This window comes from Heterodontus francisci, chromosome 30 (genome assembly GCF_036365525.1).
Source record: "Heterodontus francisci isolate sHetFra1 chromosome 30, sHetFra1.hap1, whole genome shotgun sequence".
In the NCBI taxonomy this organism is placed as follows: domain Eukaryota; kingdom Metazoa; phylum Chordata; class Chondrichthyes; order Heterodontiformes; family Heterodontidae; genus Heterodontus; species Heterodontus francisci.
In genome coordinates, this window is record NC_090400.1 from 44,585,071 (window position 1) to 44,609,773 (window position 24,703).

Below are 24,703 nucleotides of genomic sequence, written 5' to 3' on the forward strand. Positions count from 1 at the left end.
ATCGCTGGCAAAGTCAGCATTTATTGGCCATCCCCAACTGCCCTGGAGAAGGTGGTGAGCCACCGCCTTGAACTGCTACAGTCCATGTGGTGTAGGTAAAGCGATATCGTTCCAAGTCAGGATGGAGAGAGATTTGGAGGGGAACTTGCAGGTGGTGGTGTTCCCGTGCATCTGCTTCCCTTGTTCTTCTAGGTGGCAGAGGTTGTGGGTTTAGAAGGTGTTGCGCGAATGTTACTTGCCACTTATCAGCCCAAGGCTGAATGTTGTCCGGGCTTTGCTGCATATGGACACGAACTGCTTCAGTATCTGAGGAGTTGCAAATTGTACTGAGCATCTTACAATCAGCAGCGGACATCCCTACTTCTGACCTTATGATGGAGCAGCAGAAGATGGCTGGGCCGAGGACACTACCCTGAGGAACTCCTGCAGCGATGTCCTGGGCTGAGATGATTGACCTCCAATAACCAAAGCCATCTTCCTTTGTACTAGATGTGACCCCAACCAAGTATTCGGCAAAATTAACACCAACTACTGTAAGACCCATTACAGAATAAACCTCACTACTCCAACAGTACTAAACAAGAGGGCCACTTTTACCAGCCAGGGACTTCAGAACTACAAATTCAGCCAGAGGACAAATTAATTACTCAACAAAGAAAGAATAATATACAGTCTGTGGGGTTGAGTAATGCAGTTAATTCGGTGGGGGGAGGGAGCGGGGGGGAGGAGAGGGAGCGGGGGAGCCCCACTGGGGTCCTGTACTGATTAGCTCTCAAAGCTTATCTGATGTGTGTAGCAGAAACTCCAAATTTTCACAGAGACTGGGGAGACTGTCACATGATTCTCTCAGTATATCCTTTTTTCCCCCACTTTAATGAGATCCAAATTTAGGAAGCCCAATCGTTCTCAGGTCTTATTGTTGCACTGTTTACCCACAGAGGTTGCTCTCCATGAGTGTGGATGCTCCAAGATAGCTTTAGTAACGAGGGCAATACCAGATAATTTGCTTAACTGTTCAGGAATTGTTCCGTCCGAGCGCTGTTTTGACGTTTGTCTCCCCTTTGATGCCTTGGAATGTGAGGTATTTCAATGCAAATTGTGGGGGTCATCTTAGCTGCCAGTTTTTTTAAAAAAACTGAACGTAGGATTCCAACTTTCCTTTTTAAAAGTTTGATGTAGGTTTCCAACTGATGAATTAAAAATCATTTAGCATCGCACATTTACATGACAATATCTTATACTTAAATCAGAAATTAGACTAGCAAATTTACTCATGATGCCTTACCTTATTGTATCTTCTATCAGCCGATCTGAGCTGCAAAAGAAAGGGAGAAAATATCTATATAAATTTACATTTCTCCTTTAATTTTTCCATCTCAAATGTCATGTGTTCCATTACAAACTGATGAGAAATAGATTCACTTGCGGTATCTCCAGCATGCATAGTTCACAACTTCAGCTACATTCTAGCAGAATGCAAAAAAGAGCACGTGGCAAGAAATTAATTGCACAGAAGCATCCCAGATTACTTTTGTGCTACTCCTACTATCTCGTTTCTGAGTGACACTGGGATGAAACTTTTATCCTCAGGAAACCCATGATAAAATACCTTGCTAAAACATGGATTTACTTTCCCTCTCCTGCAACTCCCTCAAAATATCTGTTAACAAGGTGTATTGTTACAGGCATAGAACCAGAATGTTGTCTAGTAGTAGTATGTTGTCATCTTTGCTAAAGATGACCGAAGCACCTCAAGAACAATAGTAATTACCGACGATTCCCTAGTTCAACACGCTAAGTAAAAACCTCTATTTCTTACTAACCCCGCCAAAAGCATCTCTCCTTTTCCTACACAGATTAAAATTGGTGCTTCCACTCTTCAGAAATGCATAAGCTACTCTTTTTAAATTTCTGAAACAGATGCAGGGAACAACTATAATCTGTTATTTAAAATTCAATGCTTTTAACTGCATTGGAATACTTTTCAATTGCAAACAATTTTGCTTAGTTTCTTTTAAACCATTAGGAAGGTTGCACAGATCTGTAAACCATTGTTTGAGGAAAAACTTAACAGCACCACAAAGCACGTGCAAAATTAAACAGCACTGCTAAGAGGTTCTCAAATCATACTATAACTTGATGTTGCAACTATTGATGTACCAGGTTAATGTGCAAGTAAAACAGAATTATGCATCTTGAGAGCAACCCCAGTGCATAATAAAAGAAAAAGTGAGGGGGCAAATGGATGGATGAAGTCAGCATTCACAGACTATAACTGCTAGGTTACCTATACACCAGGACTAGAGACAGTACAGCAACAATGCAAAAAACCTATAAATTGCAAATAAAAACAGCAAATGCAGAAAATTTATAGCAGACCCATCAGTATCTGTAAAAAGACAGCACAGATAACATTGGGGGTATAACTCCACAGAACAGAAAACTTAAAAGATAAGTCAATGCGGATGTGGAGGGCTGGGGAGAAGGACAAAAAAAGCGGGTGAGGAAAAGCAACAGACTATAATAACCAAGAGGAAATGAATGAATCGAATAACCTACAAACTGCTTCACTGAGTAGGAGCCTTTTACATATGTATGAAAGATCATCTCACTATGGCAAACACAAAGAATATGCAACTAGTTAAGATAACGGAAAGCACAGGAAAGACATGAGACCAGAATTACAAACAGGAAATGCTGGTGAGCAACTGTAAAGCTCAAATGAAAGAAAAAAAAAGGCAGACAACACCTGACCAGTAGCTTCATTCTGACAGAGCACATCAAATCACCTCCTGACCCGGGTGATGACAGACTTCCAGCCCCGCCCTCCCTTCCAAACAATGCCAGCACCACAGCTGAAAACTTAATTGGGTAACATAGTAAGTGTCTGAAGTTACTAAACTCAGTGTTCGAACCAGAAAACTGCGGCATGCTAAGGAGAAGATGAGATACTATTCTGGAAGCTTCCATTGAGAATGGTTGGAGGAGTGCAGGAGACCAAAGATGGGAAAGCTTAGAGTGGGTATGGGAAGTGCAGTAGGTAGTTAGCTCAGGGCCACTTGAGGATAGAGTGGAGATGTTTAGCAAAGAGCTATCTCTGCTCTTCGCAATGAATACAATATACTAGATTGGAGGACACACGTGTAAATTGTAGTTGCATTCAGGAGCGTTTAGTGTCTCTGAAAGTGGTGTGGGAAGAGGTGACTGGATTGGTGTTGTATCTGTTGCGATTTGCCCAAAAAGTGTTAGGGGAAGGTCAGCTGGAAGTTAGGGCTGTGAAAGGATGAAGGGGGCTATCCCAGAGGGAATGGTCACTCTGGAAAATGGAGAGGGAGAGAAAGAAGGGAGCAAATGGTGAAAGCTGGTCTGTCAAAACAAAGGTTGGTGGCATGGAAGGTGACCACAAAGGGAACTCTGCCACATTTCACTATTCTAACCAGCAGCTCAAGACCAATGGCTCGCAGATAGCTTATGGCATATCAAAATAGCCTGTTCTAAAACCCCGTTTCAGACACATGGCAATTATTTTCAACAAGTCTTTTATCTTGTACAAAATATTAGTGTGCGACAATGATGTTGCACTGCAAAATTTAGAACAGTAGGAGTTTTTAGTACTGGCATTGACTTGACACATTCCATCCATTTTATGACATTTCAGCATTGCTTTAGTGCCATATTCAGCCAATGACTATCATTTGATGTGGCAAACATTGAAAAATAGGCAAAGGGATTACCAAGTTTATAAAATGTGTACAAATCCCTACAGTGGCACTCCCCTTTAATTGTCCCCTTTTATAAATGCAAGTTATTACTATTGTTGTTGCCCAACATCATTGCAATGCGATCACATTTAGTTACATTTAGGTTAAAAGTTCTACACTTCAAACTATTTGACTGCAATATTACAATGATATTACATGCCCCAAACCTGATGTCTCAGCTCAATGAAGCGTGGACACCAGGGTGAAGGGGTGAAAATATATATTATTTTATTTTTAAAAACATTTAGTCGAGTGCCAATTTTGAGAGCATTTGGTATAGTCAACATTTTTCTTTTGTTTCCTTCAGGATTTTATATTCAACTTTAGTGAGAATTACCTTGTGTAGCAAACAAATGTACAAATTAGGACATTAGAACTGCCAGTACTTTGAATTCCCTCGATCATGACAATTAAGAGGAGTTTTCATTCCACAGTCTAGACACCACAAATGAATTTGCTGGTGACAGGATCAGACATGCAATCTAATCCTCATTAAGCCAAATATCACAATACATCTCAGGCCACTTTTCATTGCTCACAGTTTGCACTGTTTAACAATATAATGAGTGAAATCAACTGCTTCCAGGTACATTCAAATGTTACTGTAGCCATCAATTTACAAGCTATGCAAAGCTTATACACTGTTTATCTGATGAGTAATTCTGTCACTGCTCACTGAATTAGAAATGACACTCTTCAGTCATTTAGCTCTATTTGACTTCACAAATAAGCAGTCGCTAAAATCATGTGAATTCAGGGTAGAAACAAAAACCTTTGTTGGGTGCATTTGGTTTCATAGGACAACTTGTGGGATAAATATAGTGACGCCACTATTCCTGGCCAGAATGAAGACAATTGGGTAATCCCCTTGTCAATCACGCAAGGAGACTGCACTACTGTAGATGACTGGGATTGATTTTTTTTCTTTACTCACAGTTTGTATGTAAATATACTCCACTCACTGCATTTTGCTGGAGAAATAAACCTGCTTTTATCAGGAGAGGTTGCTGCAGTTTCAGCAATAAGTTCTGTTTGCTGCAAACACTTTTTAAATAGACTCTGTAAAAGACTGGTTTTGCTGTAAAAGAGAGAGATTGCTGCAAGTCCTGCCCCACCTCCAAATCATTGGCTGACAAGTAGACATTCAATAGACACCAAAACTTGTGGCAAAGGAAATAGAAACAGTAGATTAGGAGGCAGACTAAACAATGGTACTATACTTACAAAAGGAAGACTCGTTTATAATGAAAAAAAGGTTTGAAAAAGATGCTGCCAATTAGAAAATGCTTTAAGCCAAGCATTTATTTCAATTTAAAATCAACATTATACATATGGCTAAGAGGTGGTTTGATCATAAAAGATATGCATGGATCTTAATTGTAGGGGTCATATAATTATAACACTAATGTAACCTGGGACTGTAGAAAATTTTTCATGTCTCCATTTCCGAGGCATAATTAATCACAAATAGCAATGCTTTTCTACAAGAACCTATAACAGAGTTCAACGTGGTCTCTCTGGCAGGGCTATTTGTTCATGTTCTTAGGATGCTGAACATCTTATGCACAAGAAGGGAAGAGACAAATAGAAGATATGCATACTTCGGCTTGTTATTCTATATCTCTTTCTGGTGAATGCAACATTGGCACAGGCACTGGCCTGAGAGCAGATTATTTGCCCACCCCCTTCAACTGGGATTAAAAATGACAGGAGACCAAGAATTGGGAATCGGGGAGAACATTTAACATATCAAAAAATAAATTCCTCTTGCATAATTAAATGCAGCACAAACAAATCCTTGCATATTGGTGGAAAGGTTTTACATGGAAAACTCACTCAAAATTTATATTCTACATGCCAAATTCTCCAAAGAAATATAACTTCAACATGCATGGTTTTAACAATCACTTGAGAACAAAACTGAAATGCATTTTGTCTAACATTTGGTCATCTATATTTAACAGCAATGTTATAAAAATTACTAGATGACAATATTAAACATTACCTAAATGAAATGAACCCAGAAAGTAACACTCTTAAAAGTCTTAATGGCTTATGGACCAGAATCGAGCTGAATAATACAGGGGTCAATAAAGACATTTAATAGTTTTCCTGGATTCCAAGTGGTAAAAAGTAAACATTTTAATTATAACCGTAATCAAATGTGACAAATATATATATAAATTCTAGCGGCATAGGGGTAAAATAAACAATTTCCAATAATAATGACAGTTTAATATTTCCCAAATCCTGTATTAATGCAAAATGGCTGGCAGAGCATGGGTTGACTGTAGATGTGCAGAAATTTAGTTATGCACATGAAACTCACTACCTGCATGACTCCCCACTAAAAACACCTACTGGAACAGCAGCAAGAAATAAAACAAGTACAAAAGGGTTCAAAGCTGAGTTTTTCAATCACGTCAAGAAATTATGAAATCCAGGCAGAAGGTAGTGCAAGTTTGAATGGCAGAAAGCTGGTCTGAGTTACAATATTAACCAAAGGCCATGTCACTGGCACTGCAAAGAGCGAAAATACTGCTCATGTCTGCATTTGAGGGCATGATTATTTACCTGCAATGACTAATAATGCCTTCCTACATTTGTCTACAATTGAAGTTTAAACTGGTCTATGGTATGGTTTTTCTCTCATTTTTGGGAGATGCTGGATGACCTCACCCAAAGGAGAGGCGCAGGAGAATTGCATCTTGGCCTCAAAATCTTTGGATAAGGGCGCAAGAAACATACAAGTCAGCCAGGTGCTTGAGTTCAATTGTTCTCATGATTTCTGCTGCCAAGTGTACATATGTGGGCATCAGGTCAAAGTTAAGATAGGGCTTTGCTGTGATGCTCTACATGTTTGACTAGCTTGCCAACACTCGATGTCTAGGCTAACTTGGGTGAAGATGCAGAATTCTACCAGCACTTGTGTAATACATTGTAGTATGAGGCATTGCCTTCACCACTGCAGGGGAGGAAACCGGGGATGGAATTAGAGGTGGAAAAAAATAGCTAAAGTGGGCCAAATGACAGGGAAAAAAACAAAAGTTTGATTTGTTCTCCTTGATCTTGTCAAGACTATTACCAGCAGCCATTATTTACCCAAAATTAACAGAAAATCTTTTTCAAATAGAAATTCCATTCAATTTCCTGTTAGTAACGTCTTCCTAATCTGCCATCTAAAGGTTGACAACAGCAGTTAGCATCACTTCAATAACGGAGATGAGCTTATAATACATTTGCAGCACAATTTAGACAAAATCAACAGTCTGGCTAATTCTTTGGTGTTATACAGAAAATAACCTAAAAGATTATTTTTACTAGCTATTATTTTATCGCCATTTAACAGAATGGGAAAATAGGTTTAGTTGAATATTGCCTTTTACAGTGTCTAAATTGAACTGAAAACTATTAGACATATTGCAATCCAGCTTTAGCTGCAATGAACAATTCTTGAGAATTTCATCCAAACTTTTTATTTCATTCAGGTTCTCCACTGGCTCACTGATCTCTGGATTAGTCCGGTATCGTTTGTATATTCCTGTACATTTAACTTCCCTTTTCCCATCTTTGCTAAAGGCATGGAGTTATACTGGAATATGGTGCCATGGATACCAACTAGTTTCTGGGACCTCACTCATTTGGCCAATCTTTGCGTAACGCCTATATGTATATATATCAGGTTTTAACAGGTTATTCTACACAGGAATCATCAAAGCTGAGCTCCAACCTGTCCTTTACTCGACATCTATATACACGCTTTTCAGTGGCACCAGTGATCAGGTAAGGGAACCCTAGCTGATTCTTTCCCTACTCTGGCCAACAAGCTCTAAAGCCATTTGTAGCCCTTTACTGCTGTCACCTTATGAATTCCTGTACAATTTCTTTGTGTACTTTCTTCTTTCTCATATCTCAGACGTTTTAGTAAAAATATATTTCCATCATGTACATACTTTGAACTGATATTCCTGCATTATACAGCTTGCAGTTTCCATTCAAAATATTAGATCTTGTAATGCCCTTACTTGATGGCAATTTTCAAGTATTTACATCAAATGGCAAAGTCATCCAAGGCAGCATTATTTTTCATGTAAATTTACTATTTTTCTTCAGTTACTAGCTTTCCCCAGTTCTCTGCTGCATCCTTTGGGATTTTGGTTCTGCAGCAAATTAACTGCCACTGCTACATCAGAAGGATCCTGCTTAATTGCTTCATCATGCTACATAATACAAGAAAAAAATTAGCTTCCCGAAAGACAATAGCAGAAATGAACATTATCCCAAATTTTTTTTTTTTTTAAACTTTGTTTTGATAAACTACACTTCAGCTTTTGGATCAGCTCATCATCAAAGCAGGGTATATTAACATGAAGTTGGGCTCCTGCTCAATGGCAGAACATAGATGCTTTCGTTCAGGCTATGGTGCAGAACAAAGGAAATCTAATTGGATGGTCCTGCATTGCAAACAGCATCCAAGAGGATTGCTTCCAGTCACATCAGCTTAACCTGTATAGTGACTAAGGAATGAATAGCACTGGATAAGCATGCTCATTCAACTGCTGCAATGCAGAGAATAAAACCATGAAAAGATTCCCAATGCATTTGTGATATCCAAAATGTCAGAACTGGTAACCAGCCAGAGGTGTGGCCCAGCCCATAAAAATCAGGGACAAATGATCAAAAGCAGGGCTAAATACGCTTGACTGCATGTACCACCTTGGGCCCTAATTTGCATATCACTGCAATACAATAATCGCATAAACTTAGATTGCTTACAAGCAATCGGTGTGTCATCTTACAAATGTTACCTTGATCTTATACTGTACTTTTGGTATTGGCAAGGAGCAGTCTTGGGTGTGGATGCAATACCAGAAGTGCCACATAAAATGAATAAAATTACAATCAGTGCATTGTCAGTAAGGATGGGCACTGGCTGCAGTACAAAGCAGTGGCTGCAAAGCTCTGCCAAAGAACTTAGGCTCAAAGTTAAAAACAAATCAGTCGTGCATTGTACAGTCACATTGTGATGATTGAAAAGAGCTACATGCTCAGCTATTTTCAATCATTTACAAAAATATATAGGAGAGGATGTGGAGGCTTTCAATATTGATACAAGTAGAAAAGGAAGATATTGCTTCCACTGCATTACTATATCAAAACAATGTCTCTTGACAATGCAGAGCAATACTCGACGTCACCCTAGTGAGTCTGCAAGCTTGCCAGCACTAATTCCCGCATGAGTGCACTGGCGTCACCTTCAATCCAGTACAAAACTGAATTTTTGCTGTATGTTCCATAACATTTCTTTTTCGATTGACCTTTATTCCTACACCCACCCAATTGTGGAATTTCAAAATACCGTTAATTAACTTTTTTTCCTTTTGTGTCTCACTGAAAGTTATCACACTGTAAAACTGCTAGCCCCACTAGTCCTTGCAGATGAGTTAATTGTTTCACTGGGACACAAGCAGTATGTTGTGATGTGTACTTTTTCCCCTCTACCTGCATTAAGTTAAAATAGTGCTCAGATTAATATGTAAATTACGTTTTAATCTGACTAACTCGAACTCTGGAGTTACAGAAGATTGCATGGAGCATTAAAAGAGCTTACCAGTCCTCACCAGGAATAAATTGAACTATTCTGAATCACAAGGGCATTAAAAACCTCAGTGATACCTTTAACACCAACTATCTAAAGCAAATACCAATGAACAGCAGGTTGGTAAAAAAAATGATGAGATTCTTTTGGCTGTTTATGAACAAGTCTGATCTTAATCTATTAGAAGCAATTAAGACATGTACAAAATGAAATATGATTTAAAAAATTTAGTTCATTGTTCATGCAACTGCTGAGGATGCCGATGTCAAAAGTTCTATAGGTTTATTGCCTGAAATTAGTAAATTACTAGAAATATCAGAACATATATTTTATTCACTATTTAAATGCAAATTCTTTCTCCCTCCCAACCTGTTTGAGGCTGGCTGAAAGTCAAAAAATGGAATTTAAAAATCTGACTCATGCAGGTACTGTTGGAAGTGAATAATGATAATTTCAAAGTACAAGTTTCTTTTGTAAATCAACTAGGATCAAAGGACAATACATTGAAGAGAAACAGTTCCACTCATGAGTGTACCTACTTTGGTTTAAATACGAATAAAGCTGAAACTTTATTAATGTCAAGTGTTGGAAAAACAAATTGCAGACTACCACGGAATGCAAAAAATATATTTTCAAAGATCATGTACTTGTGTGTAAAATTATTGTGGTATTATTTTACCAGTTTTATGAAGTTGAGAGTTTTACATTTTTTTAACTCCCTAACTCCAGTACCATTCATCAGTTGACATATGTTGCCTGAGTCAATTTAGCTTTAACGTTAAAACTTGAAAAATATACTTTGGTGAACACAGGTATTCAAGAGTATATTGTGCACCTAAGATTCAATACATTTTTAAAGACTGATCTCTATCCTAATAAATAATTGTACATATTTTATTCAATTTAGTTAAATGTCAGATCACATTAGAATTGGATGTATACTTGAAAAGAAAAAAATTGAAATGCTGTACTGAAAGAGGAGGGGAGTGGGATGAATTAGACAACTCTTTCAAAGAGCTGGCATGGGGACAATGGACTGAGTGGTACCATGATACAAATCAAGAAAGGTATTGAACAAATTTGCATTAATATAGTACCTTTACTGTACAGAAACAGTCACTACGTTTCACAGAGGTGTAATCAGAAACAATGGACAGTGAGACAAAAAAAGAATATCAGGAGGGGTTTGGCCAAAGAGGTGGGCCTTAAAAAGAGAAGAGTGGGGTTCAGAGTTAGAGGGTTTAGGAAGGGAATTCCAGAGTGTGCACCAACATGGCTGAGGGCAAAGCCATGAATGATGGGGCGAAAGGGGTGGGATGCATAATAAGGGGTGTAGCCAGAGGAACAAATATATAGAACTTGTCGGGCTGGAGCAGGTCACTGACAGTTTTAAAAAAATTTTTTTTTAATGAGATGTGGGCATTGCCGGCAAGGCCAGCATTTATTGCCCATCCCTATTGCCAAGCCTTTGAGAAGGTGGTGGTGAGATGCCTTCTTGAACTGCTGCAGTCCATGTCGTGTAGATATTTATACCCACAGTGCTGTTAGGAAGGAAGTTCCAGGATTTTGATCCAGTGACAGTGAAGGAATGGCGATATAGTTCCACTTCAGGATGGTGAGAGACTTGGAGGGAAACATGCAGATGGTAGTGTTCTCATGCATCTGCTGCCATGGTCCTTCGAGGTGGTAGTGGTCACAGGGTTGGAAGATGCTGTCAAAGGAGTCTTAGTGAATTGCTACAGTGCATCGTGTAGATGGTACACACTGATGCCACAATGCATTGGTGGTGGAGGGAATGAATGACTCTTTTTATTCATTCATAGGATGTGGGCGTCGCTGGCTATGCCAGCATTTATGCCCATCCCTAAATGGTGGGGTGCCAATCAAGCGGGCTGCTGTGTCCCGAATGGTGTCTTGTTGGAGCTGCACTCATCCAGGCAAGGAGTATATTCCATCACACTGCTGACTTGTGCCTTGTAAATGGAGGACAGGCCTTGGGAGCCACGAGGTGACTTACTCGACACAGAACTTCCAGCCTCTGACCTGCTCTTGTAGCCACAGGATTTATATGCCTGATCCAGTTCAGTTTCCAGTCAATGGTGACCCCCCCCAGGATGTTAATAGTAGAGGATTCAGCGAAAGTAATACCACTGAACGTCATGAGGAGATGGTTAGATTCTCTCTTGTTGGAGATGGTCATTGCCTGGCACTTGTGTGGCACGACAGTAACTTGCCACTTATCAGCCCAAGCCTGAATGTTGACCTGGTCTTGCTGCATATGGACACGGGCTGTTTCAGTATCTGAGAAGGTGCAAATGGTGCTGAACACTGTGCAATCAGTCAACATCCTCATTTCTGACCTTATGGTGGAGGGTCAGTCATTGAAGCAGCTGAAGACTGTTGGGCCTAGGACAGTACCCTGAGAAACTCCTGCAGTAATGTCCTGGGACGGAGATGATTGACCTCCAACAACCACAACCATCTTCCTTTGAGTTAGGTATGACTCCAACCAGTGGAGAGTTCTGCCCCCACCAGATTTGCATAGACTCCAGTTGTGCTAGGGCTCCTTGATGCCACACTCGGTTAAATGCTGCCTTGATGCCAAGGGCAGTCACTCTCATCTCATATTGGGAGTTGAAAGACCATGAAGGTATTTAAACAGGAGTAGAATCTTAAATATGACATACTGAGAGACTAGGAACAAACGTACATCAAATTGGAGAAGGGTGATGGGAACGCATGACTTGGTATTGGATAAACGGGCAGCAGTGTTTTGGATAATAGATATAAAGTTGACAATGGGAGGCCATTTAGCAAAGCATTGGAATAGCTGAGTCTGAAGTGTCTTGTTGGCAGATGAGCTAAAGTAAAGGCAGGTGAAGACAATGTTACAGAGATGGTAAGAGGCAGTCTGCTAAAAGGATTGGAAGCTTAGGGTCAAATATGATGCAGTATTGTGAAGAGTTTGGTTCCACCTAAAACAATGGCTTGGGAAGGGAAAGGAAGGGTGTGCATACGTGTCTGTCCACACACACCTGTGCGTGTACCCGTCAGTGTGTACTGAATTTTTTCAACCACTATAGTACAAGGTCCAGAACAGTTGGCAGGCAACAATTGAGTTAACTAAGTGTCTTGTGTTTTTAAAAAAATATACAGCTCATGAAAAATTTGAAACAATTTGCAGAGCCTATTTGGTTACCTGTTTAAGTGGCTTAAATAAACCAATCCTCACCAGTAATGTTGAGCTTATAACCCAAGATTTCTTTCATTCAACAGGTTTGCTTCGTTGAGACATTTCAAAATTTCGTGAACAGGTGACTTACGTACATCATTTGTTCATAAATGGGTTGAATTTATTATGGATATAGGTTTTACAGATTTCAGAACCATTTATAACATGAGGAAAAACAATTAAAATTAAATTGCTGTTATCGTTAGCTTAAATACATACAATCCTACCAATTGTAGCAAGGAAAAACTAGTTTAAAAAACAAAATTAAAAGGGATAAAATTTCATAAAGCTGTGTCAAGTGATTGCTAAATTTAGCTTCCATCCAGTTTCTATTAAGTAAATCAGTCTCAGAGATGTGAACAAAATATTACGCAAAGGAATCACTTTTGTTCCCCTATGTCTCCAGATTATAGATTTGTTTTTCAAACTACAGAAAAAATGTAATCTTTAAACCTGAAGGACCATTTCATAAGTCAAGCAGCCAGTTAAGTGGGATTACGAAGCAAAGTCATCGTTCCAGTACAGGTGCAAATGTGTGAAAAACATTTTTCAAAAAATTAATCTTAGCTGATCTCAGCCAGAGCAGCAGTTGGAGCACAGTAAGGAGCTTCAGCATTCCTGGCTTCAGGATGTACAAATTGGCTAGGGTTCCTGGACACCATTCAATGGCTTTGGCTGGAAGTGCACTTGGGTGGGTACCAGAAAAAACACAGGATAAGGCTCTGATGCATCATTTTGATTTTGAATAGTGACGCTAATAATAATGAACCAATACAAAAACAAAATACTGTGGATGCTGGAAATGGGAAATAAAAACAGAAAATGTTGGAAATAATCAGGTTTGTGTCCTTTCATCGGAACCACTGGGTCAAGTATTGGAGATGGCCCTGCAACAGTACCCCTGCAATGATTCAACGCCTTCAGAACAGGTGTGAACGTAAGACAGCTGGCACCACCTTCATTTAAATAAGTTAATCTTCCTCTGCTGTGGAATTCCTTAATTCAAAAAGGGTGCACAAATCCACAGTTTTAATATTAAATCTGCTCAATGGATTAATGAGTAAAAGACATACATTTTCCTAAATGTAGACACGGGGATAGCTTTAAATTACATAAATTAATGTGGGGAATATTAAACACTAACATTTAATTACAGAATAATTACAGAATTTGATTGTTTTATCATATGGGAGGTATAATTCAGGCCAGAGTAATACGCCGTGGAACAAATCTCAACGTAACTTGTTGTTAATTCTTAAACGCTTTTTGAATTTTCACGGAGCCAAAATTGTAAACTTCTCCTTTCTTTGACACACCGCTGGTTTAATGCAATGTTCCTGCATCTTACTGAACTAAAGTCAATGGAACACTAGTATTCAATATGTATCTAGTCAGTCAAAAACCATTTGATGGTATGGAATGATCAAAATGAAAATCTAGCCTGAATTCAACAGTCCCTTTCTTTTTAACTGCATAATCTACTGTCCTGTTCAAATATCAAAATACAGTGATAAAAAACTCAAATATTAGTTTTATCAAAGGCAATTAGAATTCACCCTTGCTGACCTTCCAGGTTCTGCCATTTAAACGGTAATTTGGCCAAAACCTCCACTATAGGTTCTGCTCCCCATTACCCTTACACTTGCCAACCTCCACTGCCTACCTATCTACCAATGCAACATTAAAATTCCGAAGAAGGGTCACTGACCCGAAACGTTAACTCTGCTTCTCTTTCCACAGATGCTGCCAGACCTGCTGAGTGAATCCAGCATTTCTTGTTTTTGATTAAAATCCTTGTCTTCAGTTAAAAACATATCCATGGCCTCACTCCTACCTACTTCTGCAATCCCCTCCAGCCCCATGTTTTTGCACTTGCCCTCTACTGGACCATACCTCACTGGAAGTGGAACTTTAGTAGCTTTAGCCAAGCACAGAGTCTCCAAGCCCATCTTCTGCCTTACTACTTCCTCCATTTCTTTTGGCCTCTGGATTAAAGGAGCTATGTAAAAACACAAAGGTGTTGTTGCCTAACATAGGTATCACTGATGATTGAGACAAATCAGCTCTCATCTTGGTATTGCTCCTTCTTTCATTCTCGCCCACATAATTAAGTAGACAGAAATCAAACTGTCAGATCAGGAAGCGCCTGCAATAAAAGGGAATATTTCTCTCGACCTCACACTCCCAGCAGAAAAACAAGAAAACGGCAGAAGAAAAAAAAATTCAAACCAGGCTAGTGTTGCCTGCTGGGGAATAACACCAAGCAGATTGACTGGTACAATACATGCCATTTGGGGCTGGAGACTAAGAAAACAATACGGTATAACTGGGTTGAATAAGGCAGAAAGCCTCGAGTGGAACAGAGACCAAGCAGTTTGGAACTTAAGATTGGGAGAATTGGGAGAGAAGGGGGATGTTTAGAGAGGTGGAGGTCAGGAATTAGTAGTACCAGATGAAAAACAAAAACAGGAAAAACTGCTAAGATTAATAATGGAGATCATTTTTAGAAAACATCTGCCTGTAATGTTTCAAGATGTTTGATGGTTAGCATGGACAAGTCAGCAATTTAGGAGGCTTTCCAATATGAAACCAGGACACCCAATTATCCTCATAGCCAAAAATATAAATCCAAATGGGAACTTCTTGCCCAGTTTTACATGCATTACCTACTGAAGAATACTACTTTGCAGGAAATAGTTTTTTCATGCATTTACAAGCTTTTCAACCAACCATGTCGCAAGATGTCAAACAAAAAATTAACAAGTCTGCAACTATAATCTCCAGTTTCTCCCTCAGTTCTTTGTAGAAGAAATGCTACTGCAGCTCTCAAACATTTAAAAATGGTGCACCATATTAAAAAAAAATCTACAAATGTAAAATTTACACAGATTTTGCGCAATTTTTAAAAAAATCTCTCAGCTAAAGGTTTTTAAGGTTCCTCAGGCAGCGGCCACCATCGCTTCAGTGGCCATTATTTATTGCTGAGTTTTGGCATTAAGTATTAGCAGGTCATCAAAGATGAGCCTAGTTCTGTTCTCACTCAGCAATCACATACACATATTTTCAGCAAGTGTGGCCGTATTCAGAGTGAGCTCCCCCCGATCAACATCCTTTCCCTACCCAAGGCCACATTTCTGCCAGAGAATCTGGATGACATGTAGGATGGAATATTGAGCTGGAAAGTGAAGCTGATAAGCCACACTAATTTACAAGATCATGTTTCACTCAATTTCCATGGCACTTAACTTTGTCAGGCTTCAATTTACAAAATTATTAGCTTTTTCACATCCTGTGAAACTGAATTCTTGCAATATACAGTAAAGTGGGAAAGAATAAATCAAAGAACCTGGCATAACTTACCATTTGTATCTGAAAAAGGATTTGTGTGTCCCGGAAGTTTCAATTTCTGAAGCATTGACACTTGTACTAAAATGACTGAAGTAAACTTGGCTTCCAGAAAAGGTTGACAGAGAATTTTTCCAAGCCTCTTGTTGCAGACAGGTTGGAAGTGATAGTGCTGTTTACCCTTTTTAGCTCTCAACTGACTGCAGACAGTATTTTTATTTGAATTGTGTTTTAATTCTCGAGCATTTTAATGTCAATAAACGGACAGATGACAGGTTTCCTCACAGGTTAAAAGATACATGTTCTTTCTTTTCTTTTTTTCTTTTGGGCCTCCTTATCTCGAGAGACAATGGATACGCGCCTGGAGGTGGTCAGTGGTTTGTGAAGCAGCGCCTGGAGTGGCTATAAAGGCCAATTCTGGAGTGACAGGCTCTTCCACAAAGATACATGTATATTAAAAGAAAACCCCAAAAATTTACACACACACACCCACACTTAAAAACACAGCATGCATTTAGACCAGAAATGAAAACCAAGTGCTGGAAATACTCAGCAGGTCAGGCACCATCTGTGGAGAGAGAAGCAGAGTTAATGTTTCAGGTCTGTGATCTTTCATCATGATGTTTGAATGTTGCTCATCTTGTTAAAGTGGTGTTTGGTCACACCTATTATCCAGGGTCTGGAAACCACAGGTCTCCAAAGGTCATTGTTAGTCCAACTGGTTGAAAAAGGTAGCCATTAACATTGAATGGGGTTATTAGCATTTCTAATACTTTCTTCAAGGCTGGTTCAGACATGATAGATTCAGTCTCCTATGTATAATCACAGTACAGGAGAGGTCATTTGACCTCTTACTCCATTTTGTAATGGAGAAAAAGTGTGTCCATTTTCTGGAAGGTTAATTCATCATTTCAATTTTTTTTTGAAGTAGTTCATAATTGCTCCTTGTGTGAGTGTGACACTCTGCACCTGTGCTTTTAATGTTACTACAAAAGAAACAAATGGAAATTCTGCATGCTTTTCTGTATTTTCTTTGCCTCTTTGCACTGAGGGAAGAAAATCTTAACCAGAGAAGTATTGAGAGCTGTTGAAGATGATGGTTAACATGAGTAACAGAAAATAGGAACTTTGTAGAGTAGATATTTATGTGAAAGCTGCAGTAAATATCATCGTAGGGCAGATAAAGATCCAACAACCACCAGTCACAATTTGATGGGAGAGGGAAAGGCAAGGAAAAAAATCCACGAGGAATTAAATTTTAAACTAGATAAAAGCAACTAAGCAACACTCGAGGAAAATAGTGTATAAAAGGTTACTAAGAGATCGAGAAATTAAGATTCAGGGAAAGCAAGATTTATTTTAAAATACTGATTAAGTTCTAGGCATCTAAATGTAAAACAGAGATGCTAAAATGAGTAGATGGCTGCTAATAGGTAATATACATGACTACTGAAAGCAAACTACACTGATTACATTTTTCAGCTTTGCAGCAATACAATAAAGACAGTGATTTTTTTAAAAGTTGTATGTTGTATGTGTGAATTTTATTAAAGCTATTTAACAGGACTTTTCAAATTAAATTGATAGGATCGTCCTTCCCAAATAAAGCAATTTGAGTCCATCAATAGGACACCATAGCTATATTCTTAGAGGAAAGGTCTAAGACCTGAAAAGTCAACTTCTGCTTCTCCATAGATAGCTCTAGTATTTCAAATTTTTCTGTTTTTCTTTTTATGTCCTTACAGGATGGGAATTTTGATTGGAAGAGCTGAGTTGGAACCTTAGTGTCAGGTGTGATTATATGAGTGTCCCACTTTTTTGTGTGGCGTCTGGGGAAATGCAAGCAACAGTCCCGAGCTACCTGTGGTAATGAATCCCTGATCCTTCTGGGCTAGTGGTTAGTTTGTGTCTAATTTCCTAACAAACTGAGTGTGCAGGGAGATTGGAAAATACATGCAACTTCTCTGGTGACGTGGAGAAACATTCTCTCTTCTATGGGTCAGGAAATTTAACAAAGTGCCATTTCTAGCAGAAAGGGTGTAATTAGACTGTGAAAAGTTGGCAGTTTCCATTATTAATGTGCACATAGGAATTTATTAGGAGAGAAAATATATAATGGACTCTAAAATGGGGACAGAATTACATCTGCAAGCTCCTGCCCTCTATTAATGATTTACTTAAAGGCTGCATTCGGTCTCAGCTCCCCTTGTGCAGCACTGCTGGATATAGGGTAGTTTTATAAATATATACATTACTTTATTATTCCTGACAGCAGTAATCAATTTTGTGAAAAGGTTAAGTACATAAAAAGCTAACAGTGGCTTTTAAATTCTAAATCTTGTGATAAAACCCAAGCAGTAAATGATGAGCCTATGTAAAACTTATGACTTGCATGCGTACTGTTATCACACTATAGGAAGGATATTGAGACTTTAGAGAGGGTACAATGTGTTCACTAGAATGCTGCCTGACTGGAGGAAATACACGTATGGAGAAACACTTGGGGGGGGGGGGGGGGGGGGGGGGAGAGAGAATTTTATTGCGAGAATCATGCAGATTACAAAATATGATTTTTTTTTAAAAAGTGTTAAAATCATGAAAATGTGGGGCAGGGTAGATAGAAGCAGTTTCCACTAGTTGAGGTGTGTACAATCAGGGACCTTAGATACAAGAGATTTGGAACAGAGAGCAGCAGAAACATTCTTAATCAGAGAGCTGGAGACTGTGGAAATAACTACTAGGATTACTAGCAGAGGCAGAAACTGTCAACATTCAAGATTAGATTGGATCAGTGGATGAAGGACAGAAGAATGATGGGATATGGGACCAAGGAGGTAAATGTGATTGAAAATATTTGCATGCGGACTGGTTGGGCCAAATGGCAAATTTCAATGTTGTAACTTCAAAGTATTTTTACATGTGTTTATGATAATAAGCCACGACAGCTGATTACTATGAATGACCAGTTAATTTTACAATAAGAAAAACTGAATAAATGCCAGGAGAAAAATAAGGGAAATGATTGATTTATCCAGGGGTGTTCTCGCTAACTCCTATTCCTGCCTTACCTTGGAAGCACTGAATACTACAGCAGCCAGCCAGATCTATTAGCTTTTGGCTGAACTCCTATAGATTGCGGTTGAGTTAAAGTGAACAGATACAATACAACATTTACTAAGGCGACAACATTAGCAATCTATTTTTTTTTTTAAAAACAGTCTTAAATTTAAGCATCAACTCTAAAATTTTCCAAATTGAATAAAAAACTCCATGTGATTGTTCTAAAATATGAATTCATTGAAAATAATCTGTTGTATTCTATCATTGGTGGATCCTTTCAACAAATTCAGGAATGGAGTAATTATGAATAGCATCTTATTCCAAGAAGTGAATACAGCCTTGTAACACTGCTTATTTCGTTTAATCTATACCGAGCATAGAACCGTGAATGAGAAAGCAAGTAGGGAGATGCACTTTAACTACTTCTCAGAATTAAAAAATGAATGCAATTAGATTGAGAATTGAATTCAAGAAACAATGCATTTCTACAGACACTTCAAAATGTTAGAAGTCATTAGACAAAAAGGTTTTGCTTAATGGGTCCCATCTGATAAGCAGGCCAATCCCATTTAAACAAGCTTCAGCTATATTTCACCAAATGCATTAAGCACTGAGGGATGTATACAATTCTCAAAGATGATTATATTGTGGCAGTCCTCAAATGTAATTGATAAATTATTAGTCTATGGGTTGCAACATTGAGAAGGTAATTGAACACATTGCTACAATAAAACATGCAAGGCAGAGATACTAGCAATGTGTTAACTTAAGCAAAATCCAACAATTGTCCCTGGTGCGACAGATGAGATATGTGTCAGCAGTTAGTAGGAGTGATATCCTCAATTCTGCCAAGACTTTCAGGGGTCACATGGTCTCAACATAATGCATCTCTTAAATAAACCATAATTCAGTTCAACTGCTTGATGCCCTTTCAGGAACGTATTGCCAACAAGCTAATTAAAATTTTAATTTCCAAATCCAGAAAGAGACGCCAAATAAACAGATCAGAAACCTTTCACAATCTTATAAATACACCCCAATATACAGATCACAAATTTAAAAAGCAACGCGACTTTGTGCGGTTATCATTTTAAAAGTAAAGTTAAAAGAGATTGCCTAGACATTATTGCAAAGACTTTCAATCCTGACATTAAGTGTATTAACCCCCTCCCAAACAAATGGAATATGCCAACACTAAACTGCATGGCCTGTGATTTTTCCAAAATACGCTGATATAAGCAAATCCCCACTGTTAACAGCAAATCTATCACAGGACAACTAAAATTTGTATACATGAATAAATTCTGCACTAGTGCACTATATTCCTGTTTTATTGGAAGGTGAATGCCACCAGCAGTTATTGCAGTAGATAAGGTTAGGAATTTCCTGGCCCAAAGAAACACAAATCAGAGTCATTTGACCTTTTAACATTTAAAAAGGAAGCCATGGTAACCAGTAGTTCTGCAGCACCAAATCCGATAAAGTCCAGGGCGAGAAAAGAAAATTTTGTCCATTAAAACTCATCCTTCTTGTACCTTATTTCTTCCTTTAATAACCTATTGTTCCAATTCACCTTTTTTGGAACTCGAAAATATGCTCATCCTTGAACTATCAGGCACAATCACAAGGCACAATCACAAGGCACGTAAAAAAAAAACCACTTTCAGTGGACAGCAGACGAGAGACATGCCACAAAGTATTTATTTCCTAATAAACAAATTCCCTCAGTTGGATTCTGTTACATCTGTTGCAATAAGGGTCAAAACATGGCACACCAATATCCAATTTTATCAGCTGTTAGTGAAAAAATGGCAGATTATTATTCCCGATTTTCCCAGATCTTTCTCTATTTGAGCAATCAGCTCTCATCTAGGCATTAGGATACTCGACTCCTATTGCACACCTGCCTCAAATACAGGCACCGTTCACGTCCAACTAGCTGCCACTCAGCGGGGCCAGACTTTAGACATTGAAAATAGTCCCTATTGGATTTGTAAAGAGACTAATTGATTTAACTCAGAAACAATAGGAAAGACAAACTATCTATAATGGGATGACGAAAAATTAATCCGACAGCGAAAACATAACTAGGGATGCATTTTTTTCCGAACGATTAAACGGGGTGAGAAAACTCCAGAGTGCCCTGTCACAGATAATTATTCTAGTTTCTTTTCACAATATCTCTGGTACATTTTCCCAACAAAAATGTACCTTAGCTAAAACATGACCTTTCTTTAGCAAATTGAAGTTAACCGTAACAGTTTGTAAAGTAATTTTTCAGAATGGCAATAAATGCAAATACTTTGAGATAAACTGCACCCTTATGCGATTTGTATATGGCTCTGCTGAGGCCCCCAGGCGAGTGGATGGTTGGCAGAGTTGAATAACTCAACTGGCAACTTTGACTGAAAGGCTTCTAAAAACATCCTTCACTCGAACACTACAAAATTCTCACTCGCCAGCCAGAATGAGGGTGTAGATTGTAGCAGCAGCGAGGACCCCACTTGCACCCGACAACTGTCTGTTCAGCTGCCCATCAGGAACAACATTCACTTCAGTGGCCGGGTCAGCGGATCTTTACCTGATTGTTTGGTCAGTACTCAGTGGCGGAGTGGGGACAAAGAGCGAGGGAGAGGAGCAGAGCAGGACAAAACCATCTTGGTCCTGTCGTACACATCCAAGCATCAGGAAGACACAAGCCCCAAGGCCGGTGATGAGGGTTCCCCCGCGTCCCCTCATGGAGCTGGTAGCCTTGGTGCAGGCTTTCAGCTACTCCTTCAAGAACACCCTGACGCAGACCCACATGGCCTGCATCCGGGTTCACCAGCTGGACATGCTGGCCATGTGTATGTATTAGTCCTGTCCGTGTAGCAGAGCCTGGTCTCCAATCGTCTCGGCCATCCCTGCCATTGGACAAAGAACTTGCTTCGCTTGGACCGTATGGTAGTTGATGTGCAACAGTCACCCCACGTTAAAAGAACCCACGCACAGGCATCTTCCACCCCCTCAAAATGAACGTTGGGACCTGGAATATCAGGACTCTTATGGGCAACCCCAGCAGCGACAGGCCTGAATGTCACACCTCTATCATAGCCCAAGAACTCTGCCACTACAATATTTATATCACTGCCCCGAGTGAGAGACGGCGGGCAGTAAAAGACCAGCTCAAGTAACAAGGTGATGGATACACCTTCTGGAAAGGTAAACCAAAAGAGCGCCAACTCCACAGGGATGGCTTCACCATAAAAAATGAACTTGCTGACCTCCTCAGCGAGCCCCCTTGTGGGACAAACCAATGTCTCATGACCCTCCGGCTCACCCTAGTTCAAAAGTAGCATACCACAGTTGTTAGTGCGTACGCCCCAACTCCAGAAGCAACAGATGAGGCAAAAAAGGAATTCTAGTCCAGCCTCGTTCACTCGCTGTCCCGTGTTCCCAAGGAAGACAAGCTAATCCTCCTTTGAGAATTCAATGCCAGAGTTGGGAGGGGCACAAACCTTCAGAAAGCTGTGATCTGCAATGAAAGTGTTGGAAGGGCTAACACCAACCGAGTCCTCCTTCCGATGAAATGCCTTGAACATGGCCTGATCATAACAAACACCCTATTTTGTCAGAGACAAATACAAGACCTCATGGCAGCACCCTCGCTCCAGGCATTGGCATTTGCTTGACTATATCATCGGCTGATCGAGGAACTGCAAGGATGTTTGAATCACCCTTGCTACGCTAGGAGCCGATGACTGCTGGACCGACCATCATCTAATCCGAGCTACTATCTCCATAAACCCAATCCAAAAACGGCAGCAGAAGCACTGCCACTGGAAAATCAATGCCAATATTATCAAGGATTCTGTGAAGACAGACCTACTCAGGCAGCGTCTTCGAAACAACTTGGTCACGCTCAATAAACGGAACCACAATGTCCACAATCCTCAGTCTGCCCTCAAAGCTACCATCACCAGCTCACCACCACCTTCTCAAGGGCAATTAGGGATGCGCAATAAATGCTGGCATGGCCAGCGACACCCAAATGCCATGAATGAATAAAAACTAAAAAAAAAAATAAGCACTTGCGAAGATACTCTTGCTTTCTGGACCAGAAAACATCAAGGCTGGTTTGACGAGAACAAACAGGAGATCCAGGAGCTACTAAATTGCAAGCACAAGGTGTTCCTGAAGTGGAAGCATCGCCAAAATTCGAGGGAAATACAGCAGGTATACAGACAATTGAAGGCCGAGGTACAACAAAAAAAAGTGACCTAACCAGCTGGTGGGCTGAAAGAGCGCAGGAGGTACAGCAACTCACTGACAGCCATGACATGCATGGATTCTCCAGCGCGGTCAAGATCATTTACGGCCCAAGCACCCAAGGACCTACCCCAGAGAGCCAAGTCAATGCTCGCTGGAAGGATCTCCTCAATAGCAACTCAGTCCTTGATGCTAGTGCCCTCAACCGCATTCCACAGCATGCTACCCGCCACAACCTCAGCACAATCCCAGCTCAACACGAAACTGAAACGGCCACCCAACTACTAAAAAAAAAGCCGCTGCAATTCTAAAATACAGTGGAGGGGCACACTTCGCCCTCAACTGGAAGGAGGAAAGCATGCCAGGGGATCTCAGAGTCACCATAATTGGGACCATCTTCAAAAAAAGGCAACAAGACCGACTGCGCAGTCCGCCACAAGGAAGGTCATCACAAGAGTCCTTCTCAACCTTCTCCCCCTCATGACTGAAGAGCTCCTACCGGAATCATAATGCAGATTCCATCCATCAAGAGGCACAGTAGACATGACTTACACAGCAAAACAACTTCAAGAAAAATGTAGGGAGCAGCAGCAACCTTTATACAAGGCCGCCTTTGACCTCACAAAGGCCTTTTACTATCAACTGGGAGGGATTATGGAATATCCTCCTCAAATTTGGCTGCCCGGAGAAATTTGTCACCATCCTCTGCCTGCTGCACGATGACATGCAAGCTGTAATCCTTGCCAATGGATCTGCCACTGACCCAGAGTGCAAACTAGAGTCAAGCAAGATTGTGTCATTGCACCAACACTCTTCTCCATCTTCCTCAACACTCCACCTCATTGCCATGAAGCTCCCTGGAGTAGATCTACTCTATAGGACGAGCGACAAACTATTTAACATACGTCACCCCCAGTCCAGAACCAAGATCACCCCAACCTGTCTCGAGCTGCAGTATAGGCCGAGCTTCAAACCCTAGTCGATGCATTCGTGGAGACGTATGAAAGAATGAACCTTAAACTAAACATTCGGAAGACAAACGTCCTCTACCAGCCTGCTTCCGTAGTGGAACATTGCCCCTGACTATCAATATCCACAGCAAACCACTGGACAATGTGGATCACTTCTCATACCATGGGAGTCTCCTCTTAGCAAGGGCAGACACTGACAATGAAACTCAGCATCGCCTCCAGTGTACCAGTGCAGCCTTCAGTCATTTGAGGAAAAGACTGTTTGATGACAAAGACATCAAATCTGGCACCAAGTACACGGTCTACAGGGCTGCACTGTTACTTGCACTCCTGTATATATCGGAAACATGGATAATGTACAACAGACATTTTAAAGACCTGGAGAGGTATCGCCAGTGGTGCTTCCGCAAGTTCTTGCGAATTCAGTGGCAGGACAGGCACTCCAATAACAGTGTCCTCTCTCAGGCCAACACCCCCAGTATTGGGA

General features: G+C 40.0%; 1 protein-coding gene across 3 annotated transcripts in view; it reads right to left on the reverse strand.

Annotated features, from left to right (window-relative positions):
- Positions 1-24,703, reverse strand: part of gosr1 (golgi SNAP receptor complex member 1) — a 108,746-nt gene that overhangs the window by 21,470 nt on the left and 62,573 nt on the right. For all 3 annotated transcript variants that reach the window (XM_068010470.1, XM_068010469.1, XM_068010471.1), the window contains exon 7: positions 1,286-1,315. In XM_068010470.1, coding sequence (XP_067866571.1) covers positions 1,286-1,315 — 30 coding nt within the window. The remainder of the gene's footprint in view (positions 1-1,285; positions 1,316-24,703) is intronic.